This window comes from Acanthaster planci, linkage group LG02, assembly GCF_054643075.1.
Source record: "Acanthaster planci isolate LZ-2023a linkage group LG02, COTS_SCS, whole genome shotgun sequence".
Lineage (NCBI taxonomy): Eukaryota > Metazoa > Echinodermata > Asteroidea > Valvatida > Acanthasteridae > Acanthaster > Acanthaster planci.
Genome location: NC_141778.1, coordinates 30794368 through 30817036, shown reverse-complemented (window position 1 = coordinate 30817036; position 22669 = coordinate 30794368). Strand labels below are relative to the sequence as shown.

The 22669-nt window shown below is 43.1% G+C and overlaps 2 protein-coding genes across 5 annotated transcripts in view; one reads left to right on the top strand and one right to left on the bottom strand.

Moving 5' to 3' along the window:
- LOC110976980 (thyrotropin-releasing hormone receptor-like) overlaps positions 1–22669 on the top strand; it is a 191224-nt gene that overhangs the window by 91097 nt on the left and 77458 nt on the right. Inside the window, exon 4 of one of the 4 annotated variants that reach the window (XR_015424596.1) lies at positions 6833–7875. The exons of the other annotated variants lie outside the window; for them this stretch is intronic. The gene's annotated coding sequence lies outside the window, so the exon portion shown is untranslated. Of the gene's footprint in view, positions 1–6832; positions 7876–22669 lie in introns of those variants that run through there. 4 annotated transcript variants of the gene reach the window in all.
- LOC110990293 (beta-1,3-galactosyltransferase 1-like) lies at positions 20309–22470 on the bottom strand. Its single transcript, XM_087133838.1, has one exon. It carries the CDS (start codon positions 22149–22151, stop codon positions 21069–21071), a length of 1083 nt encoding a protein of 360 aa, XP_086989964.1. The 5' UTR covers positions 22152–22470; the 3' UTR covers positions 20309–21068.

Sequence of the window (22669 nt, the reverse complement as noted above, 5' to 3'; positions counted from 1 at the left end):
AACTACGTGACGCAGATTGTAAATGTATAACATTTCGGCCCTAATGAACGCCTACATTGCCCCTTTGTAAGTCCTTTTTTTTCGAACAGTTCATTTGCAAGCAGCTGGAAATGCATGCGGGCCATTTTGTTTTATACATTAACGTGATTCACCTTGTCAATAGTAACTGTCAGATTTGATGAACGAGGCCAGTTGCTTTGATAAAATGAAGTCCATGTCGGGTATTTGACATGGCCAAATAAATTTGAGCGCGAACCACATTCTCTCGGGTAAATATACAAAAATGTACGTGGAAGTTTCTGGGGAGTTGATAACCGGGTCAGAATGTTGTGTGCTTGTCTGAATTACGACCGAGGGAAACATTTTTGGGATTCTAAGATTTCCCCATAGCATAATCAGTCCTCGGTCAGAACGTCTGATCGGAGCGTCCTTGTTCTGTGCAAACATGGTTTTGATATCAATCTAGGCGGAGCTTTCCTAGAAGGATTACAGATTTCTCCTGGCAAATAGGTATATTCATCTTCATCATGATGAAAAAGGGGGCAACTATCAAGGATTGTGAAGTGTTGTTGCAAAATCGAATGACAATTAACTGTGTCGGTCTTGGAGTAGCCCAAAAGATCCAAATGGATGGGCTTTAAATATCCAATTTTCTACGATAACTTCCAGTCGACGAAGAGAGTGCGACTTGAAGCTAATGCGCATGTTAACTTGCATATTTTTGCACGTGCGATTGAGCGACAAATGATTTACCGGGAGTCGATGTCTTTTATCATGCCCTACTTCCATTGTTTTCGTATGAAGTTCTTTGCTGTTTCACACTGTCCAGTGCAATCGCGATGTCTGTCGCGCAACTTGGCGCGGGAAAGTCACGTCTGAAGCAGAACCCTCTAGCAAGCTACACTGGCTCTTGCTTTCGTGCACGCTTTAATCGAGAATCGCAAGTTGAAAGCGAACGATGTTGACGGGTTGAATGCGATAGTGATTCCGTCTGTATTAAATAGTGCTCTCTGGGCCGATGATCTTACTAACGCTCATCCGGGACGGCGGTGCTCTCGATCACATGAATCTAAATATATCCGACGGGATCTAATTAAAAAGGCAGGGCCTTGGCACTCAGTGAAGTTATATGGTTTTATTGCTGGAAGCGTATAAACATACGAGTGCTTACAAAAACGTGCTACCTTTCCGCTGCAAATTGGGTCGCGCGAAGATTGGGGCATTTGCTGGCAATGAGAGCGTGTCTTTCTTAAGTCAAACAAGCAGTGACTTAAATCAGTCGGAACAATTTTAATTATCTTGTTCGGCTACAGACGATATGTGCTCCTTCCTCATGAACAGGTGATGGACGGCGGGCACCTACCGAGGCTATTTTTTTAGTTGATTGAAATTTATAACGCATTGTGGAATTCGACCTTTCACGTGGATGGACGTCAGTTTGGCACTAAAGGGTCGTATTGTGTAAACCAACCAAGAAAGAAGAACGAAATATCGATCTGACTGAAAAATGCTAACCGGGAGCATTTCGTGTCAAAAGTGTGACTTATCGGGTTGGGGCAGACGAATCTGAAATAAAAACGGCAATGATTTTCCGGATTGAGGCTGCATGTGCTTCCTGTCATTTGTACAGTCATAATCCTTTCAGTTAGGTTACCTTAAAGCGCATTGCTGACATTTTGCTACTAAATCCTACAGAAAATGTCAATTTTTGTACCGCCGACAAAAAATGTCTTCGGCATCATTGCCTTGGTTTCTTCGGCATTCCTCCGATGGGTGGGAGGCTGATACGGGAGTTCGGTTTTGAAGACATTAATCCTCAGCCCCAGAAGGGTGGCAGCTGCAGAGAAATTGTCAACAGTTTCTTGCATCTCCTCCGGGTCAACGCCGAGCAGGGCTGAGTCGTCTGCATTGAGGAGCTCTCAGACATTGTGCATGCCTTAAGTCTGGAGAGGTTAAAGAGCTTTCCATCTGCTCTGGTCCTGATGAATACACTGGTTGTCAGGTTGGGTTGCCAGAAATGCTGCAAGGTGGAGGGAGTGTGAAAAGTGTCGGTGCCAGGACGCATCCCTGCCTCACTCCGTGCCCGATGACGAAGCCATCGCTTACGTCCCCTCCCATTGACACGTTCCCGGTCATACCATACCGGAAGAGCTTGAAAAAAGGCGATTACTCTCTTTAGAATCCATGCATTTCCAGTACTCTCCACAAAGTTTCTCTGTCCGCCGTGTCTAACGCTTTGGAAAAATCGATGAACAACGGTTGCTGCTGCTCCACCGCCTTCTTCCGAAGCTGTCTCAGCGTGGAGATCGTATCACCGGTGGACCCACCGGCTCTGAATCCACATCGGTTCTCTGGCATCAATTTTTTTGAAAGGGCTTTGTCCAATAACCTTTGGCGTAACCATGCCTCGGTGATGCCCACAATCACTCTTCTATCGCCCTTCTTCCTGTACACTGTCACTGTTATTGCGTCTTTGAAGTCCTGAGGTACAGTGTAGGTACTGGTGTTCCCAACATGCACTGTGGAGTTTTAGAAGCTCTGCCCCGGGGCTGGGGCCGCCGTATTTCAGGATGTCATGATGAACTACACCCCGCCCATGAGCCTTTCCACTTCTCATGCTTTTCACTATTCTCTTGATTTCGTGCGGAGTTATTGGATCACACAGTTCTTCTTTAGCGCATCTTCGTATCAGCAATTGGCAAGTATTTGGGGATTAGCTAATCTTTGTTGAGTTAGATGAGTACAGAAATTTTCGTTTCATCTTTCTGTTATTTCTGTCCGGTCGTAACAGAGCTTACCTCTATCTGCTGATTTCACTGAATCAGCTGAATTGTTGCAGAGACCGCGGTAGCCTTCAGTCCTGTAAGAGCCATGCATGTCATTCCGGTCAGCCATCTCCATCAACTCCTAGGCCTTCCTATGTCCTTCCTGTTCCTGATCTCTTTCTGAGTTGTGGCCTTGATTTCTCTGAATGTTGCCTGTAGCCCCTCTTTTCCTATAACAGTTCTTGGATGGCTTCGTCATGTTCTTCGAACCAGTCAGGCGACTGCCTTAGGACAACCTAGCGCCTTGTCTGCTGTTATACACAGTAGCCCCTCTGTGTCCCGCGTGTCTGTCATGGGTTTGTCCTCATCGTTGATATACAGAGCTTGCTAGCTGGCTGGTATTCAGTTTCTAGGGGGTACTTACGCTGGGTGTCCTTGGCGCTCTCAATTTCAGTTTCAGCCTCCGCTTCGTCCGAACCAGGAAGCGATGAGTCGAGCATTCGGCTCTGCGCAGTGCTTTCGTTGTGAGTACCACGGGCAAGTCCTTTTTGCGAGATATAGCAGAGTCTAGTCGATGGAAATGATTGGACCTTAGGTGCATTCATTAACTTCATTAACACAGTACAATTTCAAATGCCAACTATGACATTGTTTAAACCTAATATACATGATGGACACTCTATCTACAAAAATAAATACCGGTTAATTATCTATTTATACAGATACATATAAAAACGTAAAGGCCATCAGCCTGTGGCTACGTAAACGATGGTTACTGTTGGTTTCATTTTATCGAAGGAGTTTGGAGTGAGTCGTAAGCCACACAGCCGGAAGCGTGTTAAGCATACGGCAGCCTACGGCTCTCAGGCCAAAGGGTACTGATATTTTTTTTTCGGTATCTTTAGGTCCCTAGTGGCCACAGTCATGTGACAAAAAGAGAGGAATCGTCATTCTTTGCAGATTTTTCCAAATGCATGGCAATTTGAAAAGGGCTCGTCAATTTTTCGTGGTATGTGTTTGCATTATTGATCTCCACTCCTGCTCAAATTCACTAATGCTGTTAACAAACTACGGATATATGCGCGCTGCACCTAAAGATAGATGGAGGCATCCTAGACATTACGTCATACTCTGTGATGACGGCTATCTTTGATACGGCAGCCTGGTGAACCACCCTATAACACCACTCACACTTACGTATGGCGCCTCTGATCCCTCCCCAATTATAAGTCAGCGCACCTTTGGGAATATGTGGAGCCGACTGCGGGCGGAACATACGACAGCAGGACCCACACAACCGTTCGTAGTTTTAGCGTTGCTCTTAAATTAACGAGCTGGTAAACTGTACATCGCACAGCGTAGATGTCTCTGTTTTTTAATTGGTTGTGAACATAAAAATTTAATTTCACGCTCTGTTACATGCATTTATCATTAGTTTATCAGCTTTCTGCTTTCCTTTCGGCGTTTTACATTTATCCTCTATGTCAAAGTGCGCTTCACGCCATTAAACATGTAGAATGATAAGACAGTTGCAGGTACATAGTCACACTAATCATTTTATCCAACGTGAAACCTCTTCAAGGGAAATGGTTCAGGAGGGTGCTGTTCTTTAAAACAGGTAGGTTAAACCCTTGGTGAAATCACAAAAATAAAACAGTTCGATAAACACCTTCATAATTAACTGCAAATGTTCACATTTCAGCAAGAACTGGAGAATGAATGCATTCATTTTGTCTTTTTTCAGTCAAACATTAAAAATTGATGCTCCATAATGCGAGCCTATTTTCTGTACTGAAAATAATCGTAAAATGATGCAATTGTTTTTAATCTGGCAGACAAGACTTGTATTTTGATGCATTATGTGCAGTTTTTTAAGAGTTCTGCAAATGCTTGACTGTGGTTCTCAGAGTTCTTTTTTGTGCACCTCTTTTGTTTTGGGTTTTATAACACAGTTACCAACTAGGGACAGACCTAGTTCAAAAACCACATGAGTACTTTAGATAGGGATGAACTTTTCTAGCCCCATCAAATTCCGTGTGCAAAATTTAACAAGAGCCAGATTTGTTAAACCGCACCAAATTCTTTATTCAAAATTTAACAAAGGATAGATTTGTCTATATCTGCTAAATTCACTATCAAATTTTAAAAAGGGACACAGGCCTATAGTTAACTCTACTAAAATTTTTATTTAATATCTAAGCTATGTCTATGCCTAACGTACAGTCTTCATTTCATGCGATCGAAAGAAATAGCATATTTTGAGGGAACGAAATAATTATTCGAGGGAACGAAATAAAAAAATTCTCATTGTGCCTGTCCCGGATAAATTAGTTACGCGTACATAGCGTACTCTGTGTCAAACACGCATATACTTGCGCGGCTCATGGTGCGCCTGTGGGTGCATTCCACCAAATGGTTGTATTTCTGCGTGCAAGCTCATTAACTTTTTGTGATCCCACGGGGTTTTTACGATATGACAGGCCATAATCAGGAGGCGTCATAGAAATATTTCTATATAACCCGAATTGGGACTGATAGTCTCCAGTTCGGGGTATTTCTTTCACAAAAAGCCCCAAATTACGGGCCTATTTTGGATAGAGGCGGGCGGCTACATTCACAAATGAGCGCTTAGTTTTACTGCTGTTTTGGGGGTGTCTTCCTTGAAAGGCGAATAAAAAAGATTTTCGTGGCTAACCCCCATGAAATTGAAACGAAAAGTGATGTTCTGGCCATAATCTTGAATTTCCAGTAAAAAAGCGAAGGCCAACCTCTTCACGAGAGTCAATAGGTTTTGCACTGTTTTCTATTGGCGCGTATTGCAACCCTATGCCGTGAGCACCAACAAAATACGCCCTCTTTTGTTCTGGTCGGAGCGGATAGGCTACATGATGCATGGGTCTTTCCTCGGAACAGTTGTGGCTTTTGGACAAATTTTTCTGTTTTCAAAGAAAGAAAAAAAACAGGATTCACGTCTGTCAGTGGGCCCGTGCCTACGCTGCGGCAGTGCGCGGTCCAGTGCAACATGTGTCAGGCTACTGCTTGTGCCAGCTATTCAGGTATTGTCACCTTAAGCTTCGATAGTAATATACATGTACTCTGCAATTACATGTATACACAAACGTTAGCATGGTTAGAGCTACGTAACCTTCTTTATGCAGCACGAATTTTCATTTAAATTTTCAGATAAATAATAGGCTAGGCCTAGGCCCCCAGCTGGCTAAGCAAGGCTAGAGTTTGTCAAACTGGCATGTTTGGAGCAGCTTGCAGTAAACTGCCTGGCACTTCCATAAGGCCATTCGACAGCAAATTGCGAATCAACCTCTTCTTACCCATTAGGACATTGGTATTGACTTTGTGTGGACAGTGTTTATTGGCCTTGTGGTAGGCCCAGTCTTGAATTAAGAGGCAAACAACAAGAGACAAGCGTTTCTTGCACACACTGTCATCCAATTAACCTGCCATCGACATGGCGATTACTGGACATCGGTCCTGGAAGCAATATGAGAGTCCATCCCATTCAGCCTAACCTAGCTCAAGATGGAAGCAAACATTTCCTCTCAAACAGACCAAAAAAGTAAGTCGAATGCTACTGGATTTCTCATACACTGTAAGAGACTGAAAACGAAATTGCACCATTGTTCCAAAAATGAATGACTCATACAGTGTTGCCAGGAATGTGATACAACTTAGTGAAAGTAGCAACATTGGGAAATACTATTTAAAAGAACTGGTCAGTCGGGAACTGTTTGTATCATTAGCATTCAGTAGCTTGAAATAATATTCTGTAATGGAAACCTCTGCTACGAATTATTTGCCTAGTGATTTTATAGACTGGCATTCTATTCAACAAGAAATAGATTCGTCTGTTCCAAAGACTTGAATTACGTGGTGCACTAATTCAAGGTGTGTAAAGGGAGCCAAAACATTAACAAAATGGACACATCGAAAGCTCAACTGTTCCAGGAATTCAGAATTACTCTAGAAGGCGCTGCTGGCCCGGGGTATGTGGATCTAATATAAAATGTACGTTTATTGATGACCACACAATATGTGAATTTTGCTTTCAGCGGGAAGAACAAACAGCCTAATTGTTACCAGAGCTGATGGAAGGGTCAAATGGGGGGGGGGGCTGAAGAATTGTAGACATTCTGAAAGCATCGTGACACCCTTTGGAGAGATTTTTCACAGGTAATTAAAGGATTTGACATTTTCATTGTGAAAATTTAATTAACAGAGTACATGTTACATGTACAGTGTACATGCATGTAGTATATTGTAATTGAAAGTTAGCCTTAGAATTGGAATTTCTCTTCACAGTTGTCCTCTTCCCATGGAATTCATTCACAAACTCTGAGATTTTCACAAAAACGAGAAACGATCTTCACTCATTTTCACAGAAATTGGAACAATTTTCACGTAATTTTGCGCAAGTGAAATATAATATTTGCGTGCCTTTTCATTCGTGGGAAATAACGCCTTGTGAAGTGTGAATGTAACAGTGGATTTTTCTCACTGAATTTCCCACTCCAATTCCCGGTGTTTACTTTCAGATGAAATGTTCTGTACGTACCCTTAATAATTGTTCTCAAAGAAGTTCAGTATCCATTTCTCTTTTTGTTCAGTAACCAACATCGACAATTAGTAATTTTACAGTGCAGTAAAGTGACTGTAGTCCATTGTCCTCAAAATTGCCGACCGCAAATACTTTCGTGAAACGACAATAGCTAAGTTTAATGCAGATATTATGTTGATAGTACATTATGAAACAGGAAACCACAACTGATACATCCTCTTCTTATGTTAGGAAAACTCAAATTTTGTGAAGCTTTTCATTGCATTTTGAACTGAAACTGCCAATACGAAGAGCGTAGCAGGATATTCTGTGAAAGATATCTGACAAATATCAATCGCGGAACTGAGTTAAAGTCCCTTGAGGCCATCATGAAAATATCAGAAAATTCATTGGAAACCAAACAGACCCTGTTTATGTATTATTAAGACAATGCGGGGTGGACGAATGTATGTCTGAATGGTTCATACATTGTAAAGAGTTTGATGAGCTGAACAAGTCTATCCTTGGAGGATAAACAATTTTCTTTTCCACTTTGTACTGCATTTTAGACTTTGTGGGGATAAACAACTGTATCCCTTGTCCATACAGCATTGAAGGGTTTGCCGGGGGTAGACAATTCTATGCCTGGTCTTATTGCATCAAAGAGTGCCTAGGGATAAACAATTCTATAGTGCAGTACGAACTAGGGATTGTCTATCCCTAGCAAACCCTATCGTTCGTACTGCATTAATGTAGAGTTTGCCGGGGGGAAACAACAATCCCTCGTTCGTGCTGCATTGAAGAATTACTGGAGATAGACAAATCTGTCCCTTGTTGGAAACTTGTGTGGAGCATTTGGTTGGCCTCCAGGAATTTCTCCTTGATTGAGGAATGTGCAAGGGCTATTTCGAAATGTTATCAAAATATTTGTGATCGAAGTGTTTTATGCAGCTTATTGGCATTTTGCTTTGGGTTGGAAACTTGTATCAAAAATTAATGGTTTACGTTTGACAAATTATAACCTTTCAGAGTTATTTAGGAAAATATGCAGGAAAATTGATAAATTTCATTGGAGGAGTCCAAAAGAGAGAAAAATATAATTTTAATTGAATAAAACTGTGATTTGAAAAAGAAATTGTTTGCGCGATGTTGTTGTATTTAGTGCTTCAATTCAGAAAAACATGCAGGCTACTGTGGATGAATTAAAAACAAAATTTAGCAGAATATGAAATGAATAATAGTCTGGCTCGATTCAAATTAGTGAAATGTTGAAGTAAATTCGTAGCTTTTTATGTTCTAGAGGAAGTTGAGAATAGGAGGCTTCGATTTCTCATTTTCACCAATTATTTCACGAAAAATCATTTTTCTTTCAATCATCAATTTTTGAAAAATCGAAATATGAAAATTTGCAGTTAATTGTGAAGGTGTTGATAACTCTTGGATGTCTTACTTGAAAGAAAGTACATAACAGCCTCGGTAAATCTGTAAGTTAGTTCCGCTCAGAATGCTACCCTTTTTAAGAAAACGAGTTTTGTTCTTTCTCAAAGATGATCGACCGACTGTCGTTCGAAAGAACGTTTCTTTTCCCATACCACATCCACTAACGGGCGCCAATGTTTGTGTGTGGTGTGTACGGCCGATGTTGAAGTCTGAATAGACAGATAATTCTAAAAGCAGCTAAAGCCACGCCGGCGAAATTCACCAAACGCATTGTAAACTGCGAGAACAGGAAGATGTAAGCTCTAAAATAAAAAGAACATGTGGATCAGTTTGAAGTTAAATTTGATTTATGAACGGGATTTTCCTTAAATGTTGCCATCTGACCACAAAGCATGGACCCGTCCAAGCGGTTCAAAATATCAGCTAGTGTATGCTTGGCCAACATGGCTGCCCTTTTTCAGCTGCACAGCGAGGCCCATTTTTGTCAAAATAAGCCACCATATGCAGACTTGAAACGTCCACTATTTCAGCTATAACATCATGTATGCCCAAATCAATAAGTCAAATGAGTATGGGCTTCATTTGCATCGACGACGTGTACTAACAGACATGAGTGTGGGGTCATGATACACAATCGCGCACGCATGCCATAAGCACATCATACGTAAACAAGTGCGATTGCTGCAGTAACTTCACAGCTTGACGTTTATTCACGAATTTGCAATGTTGTGCTGCACAGTCCAAGAGGCACACTACTCTTAAAGTAAAGTTACTGATTACACTTTGCCATGGGAACTGCTCTTTTTAGAAGGAAAGAGCACCTGTTCGTTTGCAGGTTGACACCGCATGTGCGTTGTTTGCTCACTCAGAACGCCCTATAGTCCACGGGTTTTGCAAAATGACAAATTACAAGATCTTCAACTTTTAAAAGCGTACTTTTTTTTCTCAACCTTTCTCAGAGCAGTTAACTCAAAACATGAAACAAGTCGGTGGAGCGAAAGCTGCAATAAAATTCATACCCCAAATCAATCTTGTAAAATTAAAGCCAAAAAACAACAACAATAGTTATCCTACCTTTAAAATACACCCGTTTTGAATAGCGAAAACTGGTCTATAGGTCGAGCTTACTCAAGGGAGCACTTCACAGAATTGACGCCAAAAAAAAAATCCTCTGAACCTGCACACGCGGCAGTCATATGAGATTCGAATACCCCGTGAAATGTCATGATATGAAGCACCGTGGGAATCGCAATAAAAATGTCACAAGCGATGGAAACATTGATACAATGCGGAGTGTGTTAAGCGCGATATACTTGACGACCCCTGGATCTGGACCTGTCCCCGCCATGTCAGAATCTCGACAAAATACGTCTCCCCCGTGCAAACAGGGCGGAGCGATGTATGTGCATGATGCTTGATAGCCTCGCGCGCTTTCAGTCTCTAATGAGAGTGCTTTCCCTTGTTTTTTTACACTTCAGCCCCATGGGAGGTGATATCATAGTAAACATATTGAAGTCCAATTTCATCTATCACATAGTCTCAAACAAATTAACCCAAAAGACAAAAGCAATTATGAATCTGGTAAAAACCTAAAATGGGGCAAGTAATTCTCAACCTGAATACTCAAATTAATTCCTCCTCATTGGTGGCACGCCAGACGAAATAGCCTCCTGAGATATATTGCGGCATCAACACATTTATCTATCCTCTGATTAAAGTCTCCAGGATAATTCAGTGGGTCGGTTTTCCAGCAATTTCAAATGATTAGAGGATTTCGTACTATCCCCCAAGTGACGAGACGTTAAATAATTGACGGAGCACAGAGGAGAAATAGTTCCTGTTACTCCTTGTTCTCGATTACCCGTCTTTTCTTGATGAACTCTTGTTGAGTGACGGTGCTCTAACTGCTGTGGGCGAGACAAGCGACGATTCGGTTGCACGAAATCAGCGGGGAAAAAATGATGGAATGATGGGCTTTAATAACCTCACACATTGGTGTTATCTGTCAAACGTGACAGGGAGATTTGGAAATTGCGTGCACCAATGAAAGTCTAAGCCCGTACGTTTCTTTCGAGCTGTGTTTGGATCCTTCCCGGAACAAGAAGAGGCTGGAAGCTAGCTTTTGTTTGCTTATAGAGGGAAATTACCTTCTCAGCCAGAGCTCAGGCGCAGATTATTCCTCCCCTCCCACCTCTGCCCCCACCATCCTCAGCTCGGCTGTCGACTGACAGCCCGCGCTTCGTACGGTTACCGAGTCAATCCATCCCTTAAATGGCGGTAATCTAGGACAAAGTGCACAAGGGGCGGGCCCAGCCACTATTTTTTCAGTGCTAAAAGATCACGAGTAACACAGTAGTTCATTTGAAGGTAAACATCCCAATGGAGGGAAAAACTGACGGCAGAAAAAGGGCTCGACTTGCCAGGTTAAATAAACTCTGCACGGGGATGACGGCTGCCTATTTATCTTTCCGTTTTCACCATTTATTTTTGCACAATATGATGTCTGAACGTTGGATTACTTCTAAGCTCTTCTACATAATACCAGTCACATTCATGTCCAGGTTAGCAACAAAAGTCTCTGATCCAGATGACCAACGACACATCTGCATGCTGCATAATTCACGAGTAACGTCTGTCATTTTGAGTCGACATCACTGGCTGACATTTTCACTTCGTTAGTCAGCGCATACATCAAGTTAATATTCAGGGAAGTAGGGAAGATTGTTCCGTGGTCGCTCTCCGGTGCCATTCTGTGTGTGTAACTCTGAACAAATTGTGAAGGCTGAAACCAGCCGTTCGGCTGGCCTAGCCTTTCTGTTGCTTACCGTTGAGGGGGTATTTGTGAACAGAACCCAGTGGAGCGACATATTTCCCTATAGGTGAAACCCTTTAAAAAATCATTACAAATATCCCTGATTCCTTGTAAGTTGTCTCCTCGAACCTCCGTGAGTTTACTCCCATTGTAAAGCTAACCGAAGGCACTGTGACATACTGGTACCATATATGTATTTGGGCCACTGAACGCCGATAGCATTAACCGAGGTCGCTGTATTTTTTCAATGTGAGATTTTCGCGCCAAAAACACGGAGTCACAATTAAACCTTTCACCGCCTGCAGGTTTGCAGATTAGCTGACAACCTTGACCTTCGCACAGGTGCTAGGGTACTCTGTATGCTTTGTGTAACCTGTCCCCGCGGAAAACAGATTCCTGCCACATACCTTAATGGCGGAAGGTTTTTTGGGACAGAAAAATGGTGCCTTGAGTGAGCAGGGCAAGGAGAGACACGCGACCGCCCTGATTCTGCCCATCGCCATTAGCGCCCAAAACATACTTGTGTCGCTCTTGCTCTGAGCGACTGTATTTCACTCCAACAACAGAGGGAACATTTTTTTATAATGTTGCTACTCTGGCAAGTTAGATGCTCTGCATGTCGATACATGATGATTGCAAATAGGCCCACGGGGTAGGTTCGTTGGGACTTGGTGAGAATCGAGGTTGAAGTTTGGAATAAAAAAAAAGGGGTGAGTTAGGTGTTTAAGTATAAGTCGTCGTGGCTTGAAGGTGTAGAAACTTCAGTCAATTATGCAGTTTTTGACAAGTTGACGACGAGTTCGAAAAACTGTGTCAATAAATATCAAAGGTGGGCCTGTAAAGTATTAAAGGGCGCGTGTGGTCTATTCTTTATCTATATTTTTCTGTCATCCTTGTGTATTCCCTTTTACCTTGTTTTTATTTTCTCTTATGTTGTCATTGTTTCGGGTTGTAATGCTCAGGTGAATTTGCACAGTCATGAGCAAACCTCTGATGTCATTTCAGGAGAAAACCCCAAAGTTAAAGACATTTCATTAGCAGAATGGACCCCAAAGGGCCCGACTCATTAAGGGTCAGAACACTTTTGCTGTTTCGCGACAGCAAGTAGCGTTATATGGCTTTCTGGAGGCGTGCGGAGAGTAGACAACCAACCATCCTTCCCTTTCTGTGAATAACTATTCTGTATGTCCGCCTTGAGCAGACGTACCCCCATCATCAGTTGCAATGAGCTATGTCGGTCGACAGTGCTCATTTTGTCGGTAAACGCGTGCATTCATTCTTGTTTCTGAACCAGCGAAGTGCAGTTCCTACCAAAGGAGCCCAAGTTGCTGGGGAAATTGCGCCCTCTCTTGGTCCAGCTCAGGGCTCATAACAACTGAAGGCTGTGGCTGTGCACATTTTTCCTCGTCGAAAAAGGTGCATTAAATCACGATTAATCAGTCTTTCCAGCTGGATGTCAATAGTAAAGTTACCAACACTCCTTGAATTCAGCACAGCAATTTGTGTAGTAAACATACCTCACCGAACGCAGGCTATGTCAGAAAAGGTAGACAATTTTGTTAAAACCCTGCTCTTTTACAGTTTTTTCACAAAGGATGGCTGAATACTAGATCAATTATCACGCTAAATCGTAGATGGCGTTTTATAGAAAGAGAGTAAACAGTGTGTCGACCTAATGTATCTGATGGACACAATTTATCTCAGCCAGTTATCATGTAGCAACACTTGCCAATATGTTTGCAGGCATCTTTTCTCCTGGTAATGGTAGCTTTTTTTAGGGGGGAGATTATTTATTTTGAGAAAAGTGGGGAGAAACACAGGGCATGAAATTCGCAAATTTAAAAAATTTTCATGACTGTTACAAGCTGAAATAATTGCCACTTTCTATTATCTTGACTATTCTTCTCGAAAAAACAATCCCAAAAAGTACAAGGTCTGTTCCCGAACCTTCGTAATAAATTAGATAATTTTTGTCAGAAGCTAATTACACGTCAGCACCGTGTGATGTTTGTGCCATGTATTTCTGACGCCCGACGAAAAGCGTCGGCTGCTATAACAGTCGTCTGCTATTTGATCAGACAGCGCACGCGCGAGTGAAAGCAACTAAAATATCGTTGAGGCTATGGACCACGAACATACGTGACAGTGTTACATGCATGGACTTTTCGACGGCGAAACTGTTTTTTTTTTTAATTTAACAGCCCGACCAGTGAGTGAAGTTTTCAAATAGTTTCAAGAAGCTAATTTTGGGTTCAGAATTTGAACAGCAAACCCCTAAAGTTAACGTTGTTTCCCACCAACAGCCCCCGTAGGTGTCAGGAAAAGCATAGATAATTTTAAATGGCAAGAAAATGTTTAGAAAAATCATGTAAAGGGATCTCATTATAGTTTTCATATACACTTAAGAGAAATAGGAAGTGTAGCAAATAATGTTCCAACGTAAATTGTCAAAATGGTTGATGTCCCATCCTACCTTAAAGTTGCCGTCCCTGTTCAAAACCAGTTCTCAATCACTTTCCAGCTCTTGCAACAGCTTTTCGTAATGTAATTAGAGGACTGGATCCGATTTTCACGCATAATGGACCTCAAACGCAGGCCCAAAATAGAGGCAGCGTAGGCTAAACTTCCCACACAGCAGGAGAGCACATCTTGATCTACCAGCAAAGGCTAGGCTATCTTCAAAAAGCACTGCGTCGCCATAGTACCCTGTGATTTGTATTTGCACTGGTTGTGATGGGAAGAAAGTTTCGTGTATTCTTCATACGCGTTCGGCAAACCCGAGCACGTGACTTTTTAATTGCTGACTAATGACAATATTTACGCTTGCCACAGATCCCATCAATTATTGGCGTTCGTCTGATAACAGGATGATATTGGTGTGATGTGTGGACACAAATCGCCGGAGTTGGTAAACACCATTACCGCCCTCGAGCGCTAAAGCCGGTCTGCCATTAACAACCAGACGTTGGTTTCCAAGCACGAAGTTAGCGCTGCGTGAGCTGTAGGGAAGTGGCATACATGGAGATGCATAGCCCCGAAGCCGAAATAGAACGCGAAATGTGGAGCTGAACCAGGCTTTATTTCTAGATTATCGGGGATGATGTTTTCTTTGCACACCTCAGCTTTTGGGGCTGCGCGGCTACAGATTTCCGGCTTGAGGTGATAGAGCGGCGATTGGGCGACGTGAGGTGGGTGCGAGATTGCGCGGCCCAATTTCTCCATGCCGCGCAGATCGGGACCCTTTGGCGAAAGAAAATCGTCAGCGTGACACTGTGTGGCGAGGGGGTTGGGTGGGAGATCCAATCGAATACCCTGGGACCCAGAACCGACGGTCTGCGTCGCTCTGCGTCTCACAGCCACACTCCGTGGCCTGGCTTCCAATCAATCCAATCGAGACTCTTACAAACGGACAGATGGACAATCTTGCAATGCGGATTAAAGGGCAAGGTCAGAATCATCCCTCATCGAAGAATGCAACTAAGACTCTGGACAAAACGGTGTTGGAGGTGTTCCTACTCATTCACAATCCACCCTTCCCATGCACTTGTAGTTTGATTGATCCTCTACACTTGATTGCACATTAGGCTTACTTGTGCAACACACGTGTAATCGAATCAAATCGGTTGCTAGTTAATACCTAGACGCCGGTACTTATATGCACTATCCTCAATGACTGATTATTCTGCCTGTTGTAACATACATGTTAGAGCAAGGACCTTGCTCTGTGGTTGTAGCATGCTCAAGAATGATCGGGGAAATTAGGTTAAAATCAGGTGCTTTATATAGTGTCGCAATCACAAACCCGTGTGTTACCCGTGTGACTCAATGTTACCCGTGTAACTCAATGTTACAAGTCAAATCAATGCAGCTGAGGACATTGAGCATTAATAGTTGTACGTTGCTGGCAGATGGGGAAATAGAAAATTGGGGGAAAACAAATTATTATGATCGAATCCAAATTTAGTGGACGTGATCATAAAACAGACAGGGCATCACTCCATCCAGCAGAATGTACTTGTATAGTCAGACCTCATGATAATGTTGAAAATGGTTTGAATCTTGGCTTTGATCCTTTTGAATCTTGGGGAATGTTACTCATCTTTTCCTCTCATTTTCTCCAACTTTCTGTTATATGCAGATAACAACGCATAACACGATGATTTCCACGCCATGTGCTATGAGCTTTTCTGGTTTACAGTTGCACCCCTGGTCCCTTGGTCCTCAGCTCATAGATTTATCACTTGAAGTACCCGGAACGTCGCCTGGGCGGCGCACTGTTCGAGAGGCATTCATTTGCGAATTTATGTAGGTCAAGTGATGCCCCTTTTTTTTCTTTTTTTACGTACGAAAGGCCGTCAGGTGCCTGTTAAGTAGAACGCCGCTTAACTATGATTTTTTTCCCGTAACAACCAACATGTACGAGCCCTGAGCCTCACGTATCAGTTCTGGTTGCACTCTATTCAGTGTTTTGGGTTCGAACTAGACTTGCAAAGCCTTGACTTAGTGCCTCACAGCCAATTACGTGCGAAATCCCAATATTTGTCATGGTCAGGAATATCGATGGGCTCCATGCAGTTTTACTGTGACACACAACAAAACGGTCAAAATGCCAAGTGGTAGATAATGTATGTGCTTGAATAGGAAATGTGAAACTAGAGAGGGTTCGAGATTGCGAGTCTCTTTCCGGCTAAATTTTCTTGATTTAGTCAATGAATGATGCAAATCATTCCGACATCTTTCGGGTTGGAGTGGAGACTAGAAGGCTACCGCTGGAGTTCTACGATGTCCAAAATATTCACAATCTGTCCATGGCTCCTGCCTTGTATCATTATCGGTTTTGTCACTTTTGAATCGGAAGTAATTAATGGCCTTCGTTTTCATCACACTAATTCTTGCGTAGCCCTCTCCTAAAAATGGTCAAACTTGATAATCGTGAGATCCGAGTATCTCTTGGTAAAGATGCAAATCATTTGTCGCTGGATTGATGTAAATCGAGGGCTGTCGCAGAGCAGCAATAAGAGAATTTGTACGTTTTTATGATCTGCCTGTGCATCAGGAAACAACATTTCTTCATTGAGTTTTGACGCGGCCGTGTGTCAGCGCCCGGCAGACAAGCCCCTGATTGTATCGAACTCGAACCGCGCTAGTTACGCGTGCCACGAAAACTTCCGCTTCACCTGCTTTGCTCCATCCCGTGTCCTTGGGCCTTCCTGGCCGGTGACCGTTACATGGCCGGGCATCGATTGCAAGGATAGAATGCGTGTAGCGTACAGAGGAAAGACTAGGAGCAAGAGGGAAGGCATCCAAAATGTGTTCCCAGCCCCCCCTCTGTGCAGTGTTGCGCGCGACTGAATTAGCGTACATTCAGGGGTCGATAGTCACACGAGTCCGCCAGGAAAGCGGAAATTGTTGGATTGATTAAACAAGAAACATGAATCCTTGGGAAAATCTTGTGGCGCGTTCTGCACTGGCCGTATGAGCAACCTCCTGTGCCGTATCACGATATTAAAGCGATCCCCGCAAACACCCCCTCTTGTTCTTTATTTGTCCGTGTCTCTCCAAGATATTAACCGTCCCGAAATTAGATACAACGTGTCAACAGTGGATCCGGCATTAGATTCGCGGAACAGCCCCGGCATAGGTGAGACCATCCGCAGGCTCCGGTGTGCATTACACGAGAACAAGCCTCTAAGACCACTCTCAATATTTGTGTAATTTATCACTGTAGGTTAATGGAATCCACGTTGTCCGATGAAAAGTTCAGATTTCTCCACACGCGTGCTGTAATTTCCTTCGTTGCAAAGACGCTTGCGCGCCTTGGCACTTTTCCGCTTTCTCTCCCCTCTCTGCAGAATAAAATGGGCATACACACCTACGTTTTTCCTTTAATTATCCCGGGAAATCTAGGCACACCACACATCTTGAGGAGACGCTGTCGTAGTTTAATTTGTAGGGAAGCCGACGTGGGCAGGTTGTCTTCAAATTCAAAGTGGAGATCACATGATCCCAAATCAAGGTCGCATTTAAATTAATCGACGTTACTACTAACCGATCCATTAAGCCCTGTCCCATTGTAAATTGACTAATTACAGCCGCTGTCCAACGTGCAGCAGTCCGACATACATACAAGGCATTATGCTGCGTGCGGCTGGAACATCCGTGTGGCATGGGGAAGAGCAATCATTCATACATGGCACATACTGGTGGGTGCGTGCAAGGTCCGGGCCGGTGAGAAAGGCAGTAAAGCATAACTAAACCGCCCATGCATTTAGGATGTGCCTTCCAAATTACACATTTTTCCAAGCATAACCTAAGTTATAAAATTTTATTGAGCTATCAGATGGAAAAAGGTGTCCGAAATCACCCGACGACCCGGAAATCACAACTGAAATATTGGGACCTTCAACATCTTCTTCCCCTCTGAAATAATCTGACCTTTTCTTCAGCGACGGGAACGCATGACACTAAGCACGGACTAAACATGTACTCCGTGCACTAAGAAGGCAACTCCCAAGATACAAATACAAGTAAAGAGGGTAGCACAGTTGTGAGGTCCGGCCCGAGCCAGTGTGACCCCTTAGCCAGGCGTTTGGCATGAAACGACTAATGGTATTTCGATTCCCATTGAATTGGGATGCTAGTCCGTCGCACGTTGCTCCCCAGCTAATGCATATTCATTGTACTCCTAAAGGTGGGGACGGCATATTGGTGTAAAGTGGCTTACCAGGAGACACACGTAGCTGGCAGCTGGAGTCGAACCCCAGACTCTCTGATCATGAGTCACCCACCACTTGAAAAAACAAGTAACGTGATACAGACGCGCGGCTTTGTTCATGTTGCAGTCACATTCAGCTTACTTCTGACGTAATAAACGAGAACTGGATTAGGATTACGAGGGGCGACCTCATCTCTTTTTAAATGCTTCATGAAAGGCTCTTCTGACTGAAAAATTACCATAGCAAGGCACTGAAAAGATTCTTACAACGGTTACTCAACCTTCCAAGGCTCTTGTAGATTTCCAGGCGTCCTTGGCACCGAACCGGGCCCATAGACGATGCAAGGACAGATGGAGAGACAAACATGACTTCGATTCGATCTGCAACACTGGTACGAAGCCTGTAATTTGTCAGGGGCACAACGATAATCTTTCACTCCCTGTCGGTACTAGGGAGGTATCGCTTTTACATGCTCCCCGAGCGAGTCTTCTATTACATCCAAACAGCCGATATAACTTCATTAACTATTTGTGACTATTTTGATAACGCGGCACGACTGTCCAAGCTCTGTTTCGAATGAAAAGCTTTTTAAATTGTATCACCTTGATCGCTGTCAATTCCTCATGTCAATCCTATAAAGGCCTTTATATATATATATATTATTCCAATGCAAGCGCTGTCAAGCAAATACTTTGTAACAGCTAAAAGTAATCCTCAATGCGTATTAATTTCCAAGAACATCTCAGTTTTAACCAAAATCATTACGTGTGAGCTTGTACGGGGGTGTCTTACGTGTTGACATCGACTTTGCAAATGTTGACTTCACGTACGTTCTCACGAAATGTCAGTTATCGAACTGGAGTGCCCAATGTGATTTTTTTTTCCACTGATAGAGGCCAGACGAAATTGCCGATATACGAATGATTGTGCTAAATACTATTCAGTCCAGTTACAAAATACTTATTCTACTTCGGCTGAAAATTTAGAGATGTGCAAAACGTGTTAACGCCCACGGTGCTCGGCTCTGGCTGGGTTGCACAAATTGCGCCCTCTTGCGGTGTTTCTAACATTGAAGAGATCCGCCTTTCAGGTTGTGTGGCCATTGATCACGACCACCCTGTTGGCGTATGAACGTTTATCTAGCCTGCCTTAAACTCTGAATATCTCTGTACTTTGTATTAATAACTGTCATACCTGTCATAGAGCCGCTTAATCTGAACAGTGTACATGTAGTAGGTTAGGAATGCCACAACTTGATGAACAGAGGGCGCTGTTTGCAGTAACTGGTCTTTCAGTTGTATACTATTAATAAGCCCTCCTGATTCTTTTGATGACATTTTAATATTAACTCTAAACATTCTGTTGTCACGATTCGTAGTTTCCATAGCCAATAAACTGGGCACCGATGCTTACTCGTTCGAGTTTTGGTGTCCTTTTATAATCAGGATCACCACTTTCTGAAATCTACAAAATTCCTGTAAATTTTTCTCCTTCCGTCTAGAAGCATTTTTTCCCGAATGAATTGGCATCTCTGGCTCTCCCCATTTGTCCATAATAAGAGTTGACTGTCCAAAGACAATGCCAATAAGAATCTTTATTTCTAATATCCCCTAAATAATGGATATTGAGCAAACAGCATTAATAAAGCACATAATAAAACGTGGATTTCATCAGTTTGAAAGCACCAAGGAGAGAAGGCCATTTGTACAATGGCAGTTTCTCAGCCAGTTATTTAACAACTGGCTACGAGCTGATGTGAGGACCTTGTTTCACATTTAATCTGATGACAAGTGATTGCTACACATATCTGAATTATGGAGGAACTACTCATCATCTCATGTTACTTGTCCCTCTACGGTTGGGTCGTCTAATCAAAAAAACCATGATTACTGATATCTCATGATTTTTCAACAGCACCCTGATTTCAAAGCATGATTATTGCCTCATCGAAGCTAGGAATGTTTTATGAACCGACCACAAGAAATCATATTAGCACATCACAAGAAGAATGAGGAAAGAAATATGCATGACCCACACCAACTCATTTTTAATTGTTGCTCTACCCTCCAACTCTGTGGCCCCTCCAATCTCAACCCTTAAAGCGCTGGAGACGGGATCTGCCCAACCCCCCTTGATATTTTCCCCAACACGGTGTCACTGTCACAGTACATTTCCTCTTTTGTGCCAAACTTTGATTTGCATTTCAAGCACTCACTTAAGAAAATCAGCATTTGTTATACCTCTGCTTTTCTTACTGTGTTTTTTTTCATTGGCTCAGAACAATCACGGGACAGGGCGACATAACTGCATGTCACACTCACCGTTAGACATCGCAACAGCCAGTGTTGTATATCACACGGTTCTTTGCAGTGCAAAGAGTAATGCAGGGACTGAACCACTAATGTTCAAAGATTTCTTTGTCGCCCTTAATTTCCCTTAGAAAAGCAAGTGAAAAGTCATTAAGATGGATATGACACAGCTGTTGTGGACTGCTGTGAGGTAGGATAGGAGGGTTTAAACACCCTTAGGTATTAGCTACATGTACATGTATGCATCCCTTAGGTTTTCAAAAGTCATATCCCACATTACAGCTGTGAGCCATTATGAAGTGTCCCTCATATCAGAGGTTTGACTCTTTAAAAAAATTGACTGAAATAATTTCAGAATAAAAAACGGGGATCAAAAACTCTTTGTCCATAGCAGCAATTGTACACACGTACATGTAAGTTGCAAATACAATTATTCTTCCAGGCAAACAACAAAGCTTCAGCGTTGATGTAGTTCTAAGTCCAGGGCCAACATGGCTTTTGAATGAGCAGCTCTTTCCACATTGTCCTAAGCTGGTCTGGGCCATAGGAATGGGCAGTAATTACATAGCGAAATCTGCAGTATGAATACTTGATGTGAAGATTACTAAATTGGCGGTTCATAATGGGCTTGACATTCAGTTTCTCCAAGCACAAACCAACAAACACATCTTCTAGATGGAGGTATCTGGCTTCTAGAGACGCTGCGTAAATCTTCCCTGGTACGTCACCAGAGAGAACAAAACCACCGCCAGACAGCCATGGGGGATACAAGTTTCCTGGAAAGACATCCTGGGGCATGTACCACTTGCTCCCCTTGTCGCGAATGGGGGCTTCTCCAGCAATGACGAGCCCAAACGCGAGGTCAATTCTAGGGGGATCTAGGACAGTCACGTAGTCCAGGAGATTCTGATAGCTGACGAACATGTCGTCATCCGTCTTCATGACAAACGAGGCCTGTGGACAGTGGGTGCTGGCCCACTTCATGGCCATCATGGTCTTCAAGGTCAAGTTACGGTAGGTGTCCACAAAGTCCTCCATCAAGAGGTCGTGGTGTTGCAAGCTCTCTTCCAGAACCCGCTTGTGGAGGCTCGGGTCTCCCCTGTCCCCTAGTAGAAACAGTGTCACGATGGGGAGACCGGCCAGCTGCTTCAGGCTGCCCCAAGTTTCCCGGATGGCTTGTCTCCGTTTAAAGTTCCTGTGAATACTGGCTACAAGCACGAGCAGGAGGACTGGTTTGGGAGTCTCAGTCTTGGGATCCATGCATGCCATTGGTTCGTCCAAAACAAGTTTAAAGTTGTGCGGATTAACGTGACCCTTGGTGGGTGAGTAGGCAGCAACTAAATACTTTGTGTAATTGAGCGTCCAGTTGAACGTTCTCGCTGTGCCAACAAAAGCGAAGTCTCTCTGGCCGAGGTGTAACAGGTTCCCATGTACTTCAATCTGCTGGAGAACATTAGCCGGTCCCTTCATGTTGAGTACCAGCATTATCAAGATAACGGCCAACACTGGAACAAGAAGACTCTTGAGTCTGCCGACGTACATTCTCTGCACCTGCATGCATGGCAGAAATTGAACTGTGCAGTTTGTATTGCCAAGAATTTACTTCTTGTTAATTTTCAGAAAGCAGGATTTTTACCCAATGGATACAAAGAGCTTGTATCCAGTCAAATCTCATGACCAAGAAGTCATAATCATTGTGATTCTGATTTACAATGTACATGTATTCATAGACCAAGGTCAGGATTTGTCACAGAAAAAGATTCCTCACATTTTCTGTGCCATGCTGGTAAAATAGCAAATCAGGAAAAGAGTCAATATCTAGAACTACCTTAATCTGTATCTGTTTACTAATGTACAGACACCTAGCATGGCTGTCCCAAACAACTTCCGCTTTTCTGGCAATTCTAGCCTTCACAACAACTTACATGCATTTCATGAGGGATTTATAATCGGCAGTGAGAGTGCAACATTACAAGGAACAATTGAAGACAGCCCTACATTTAAGCCCTTGATATAGGGTTGTGGAGGGCTTTCTTTTGACATTTCTCTTTAGATGTGTGATGCATGGCGACAGT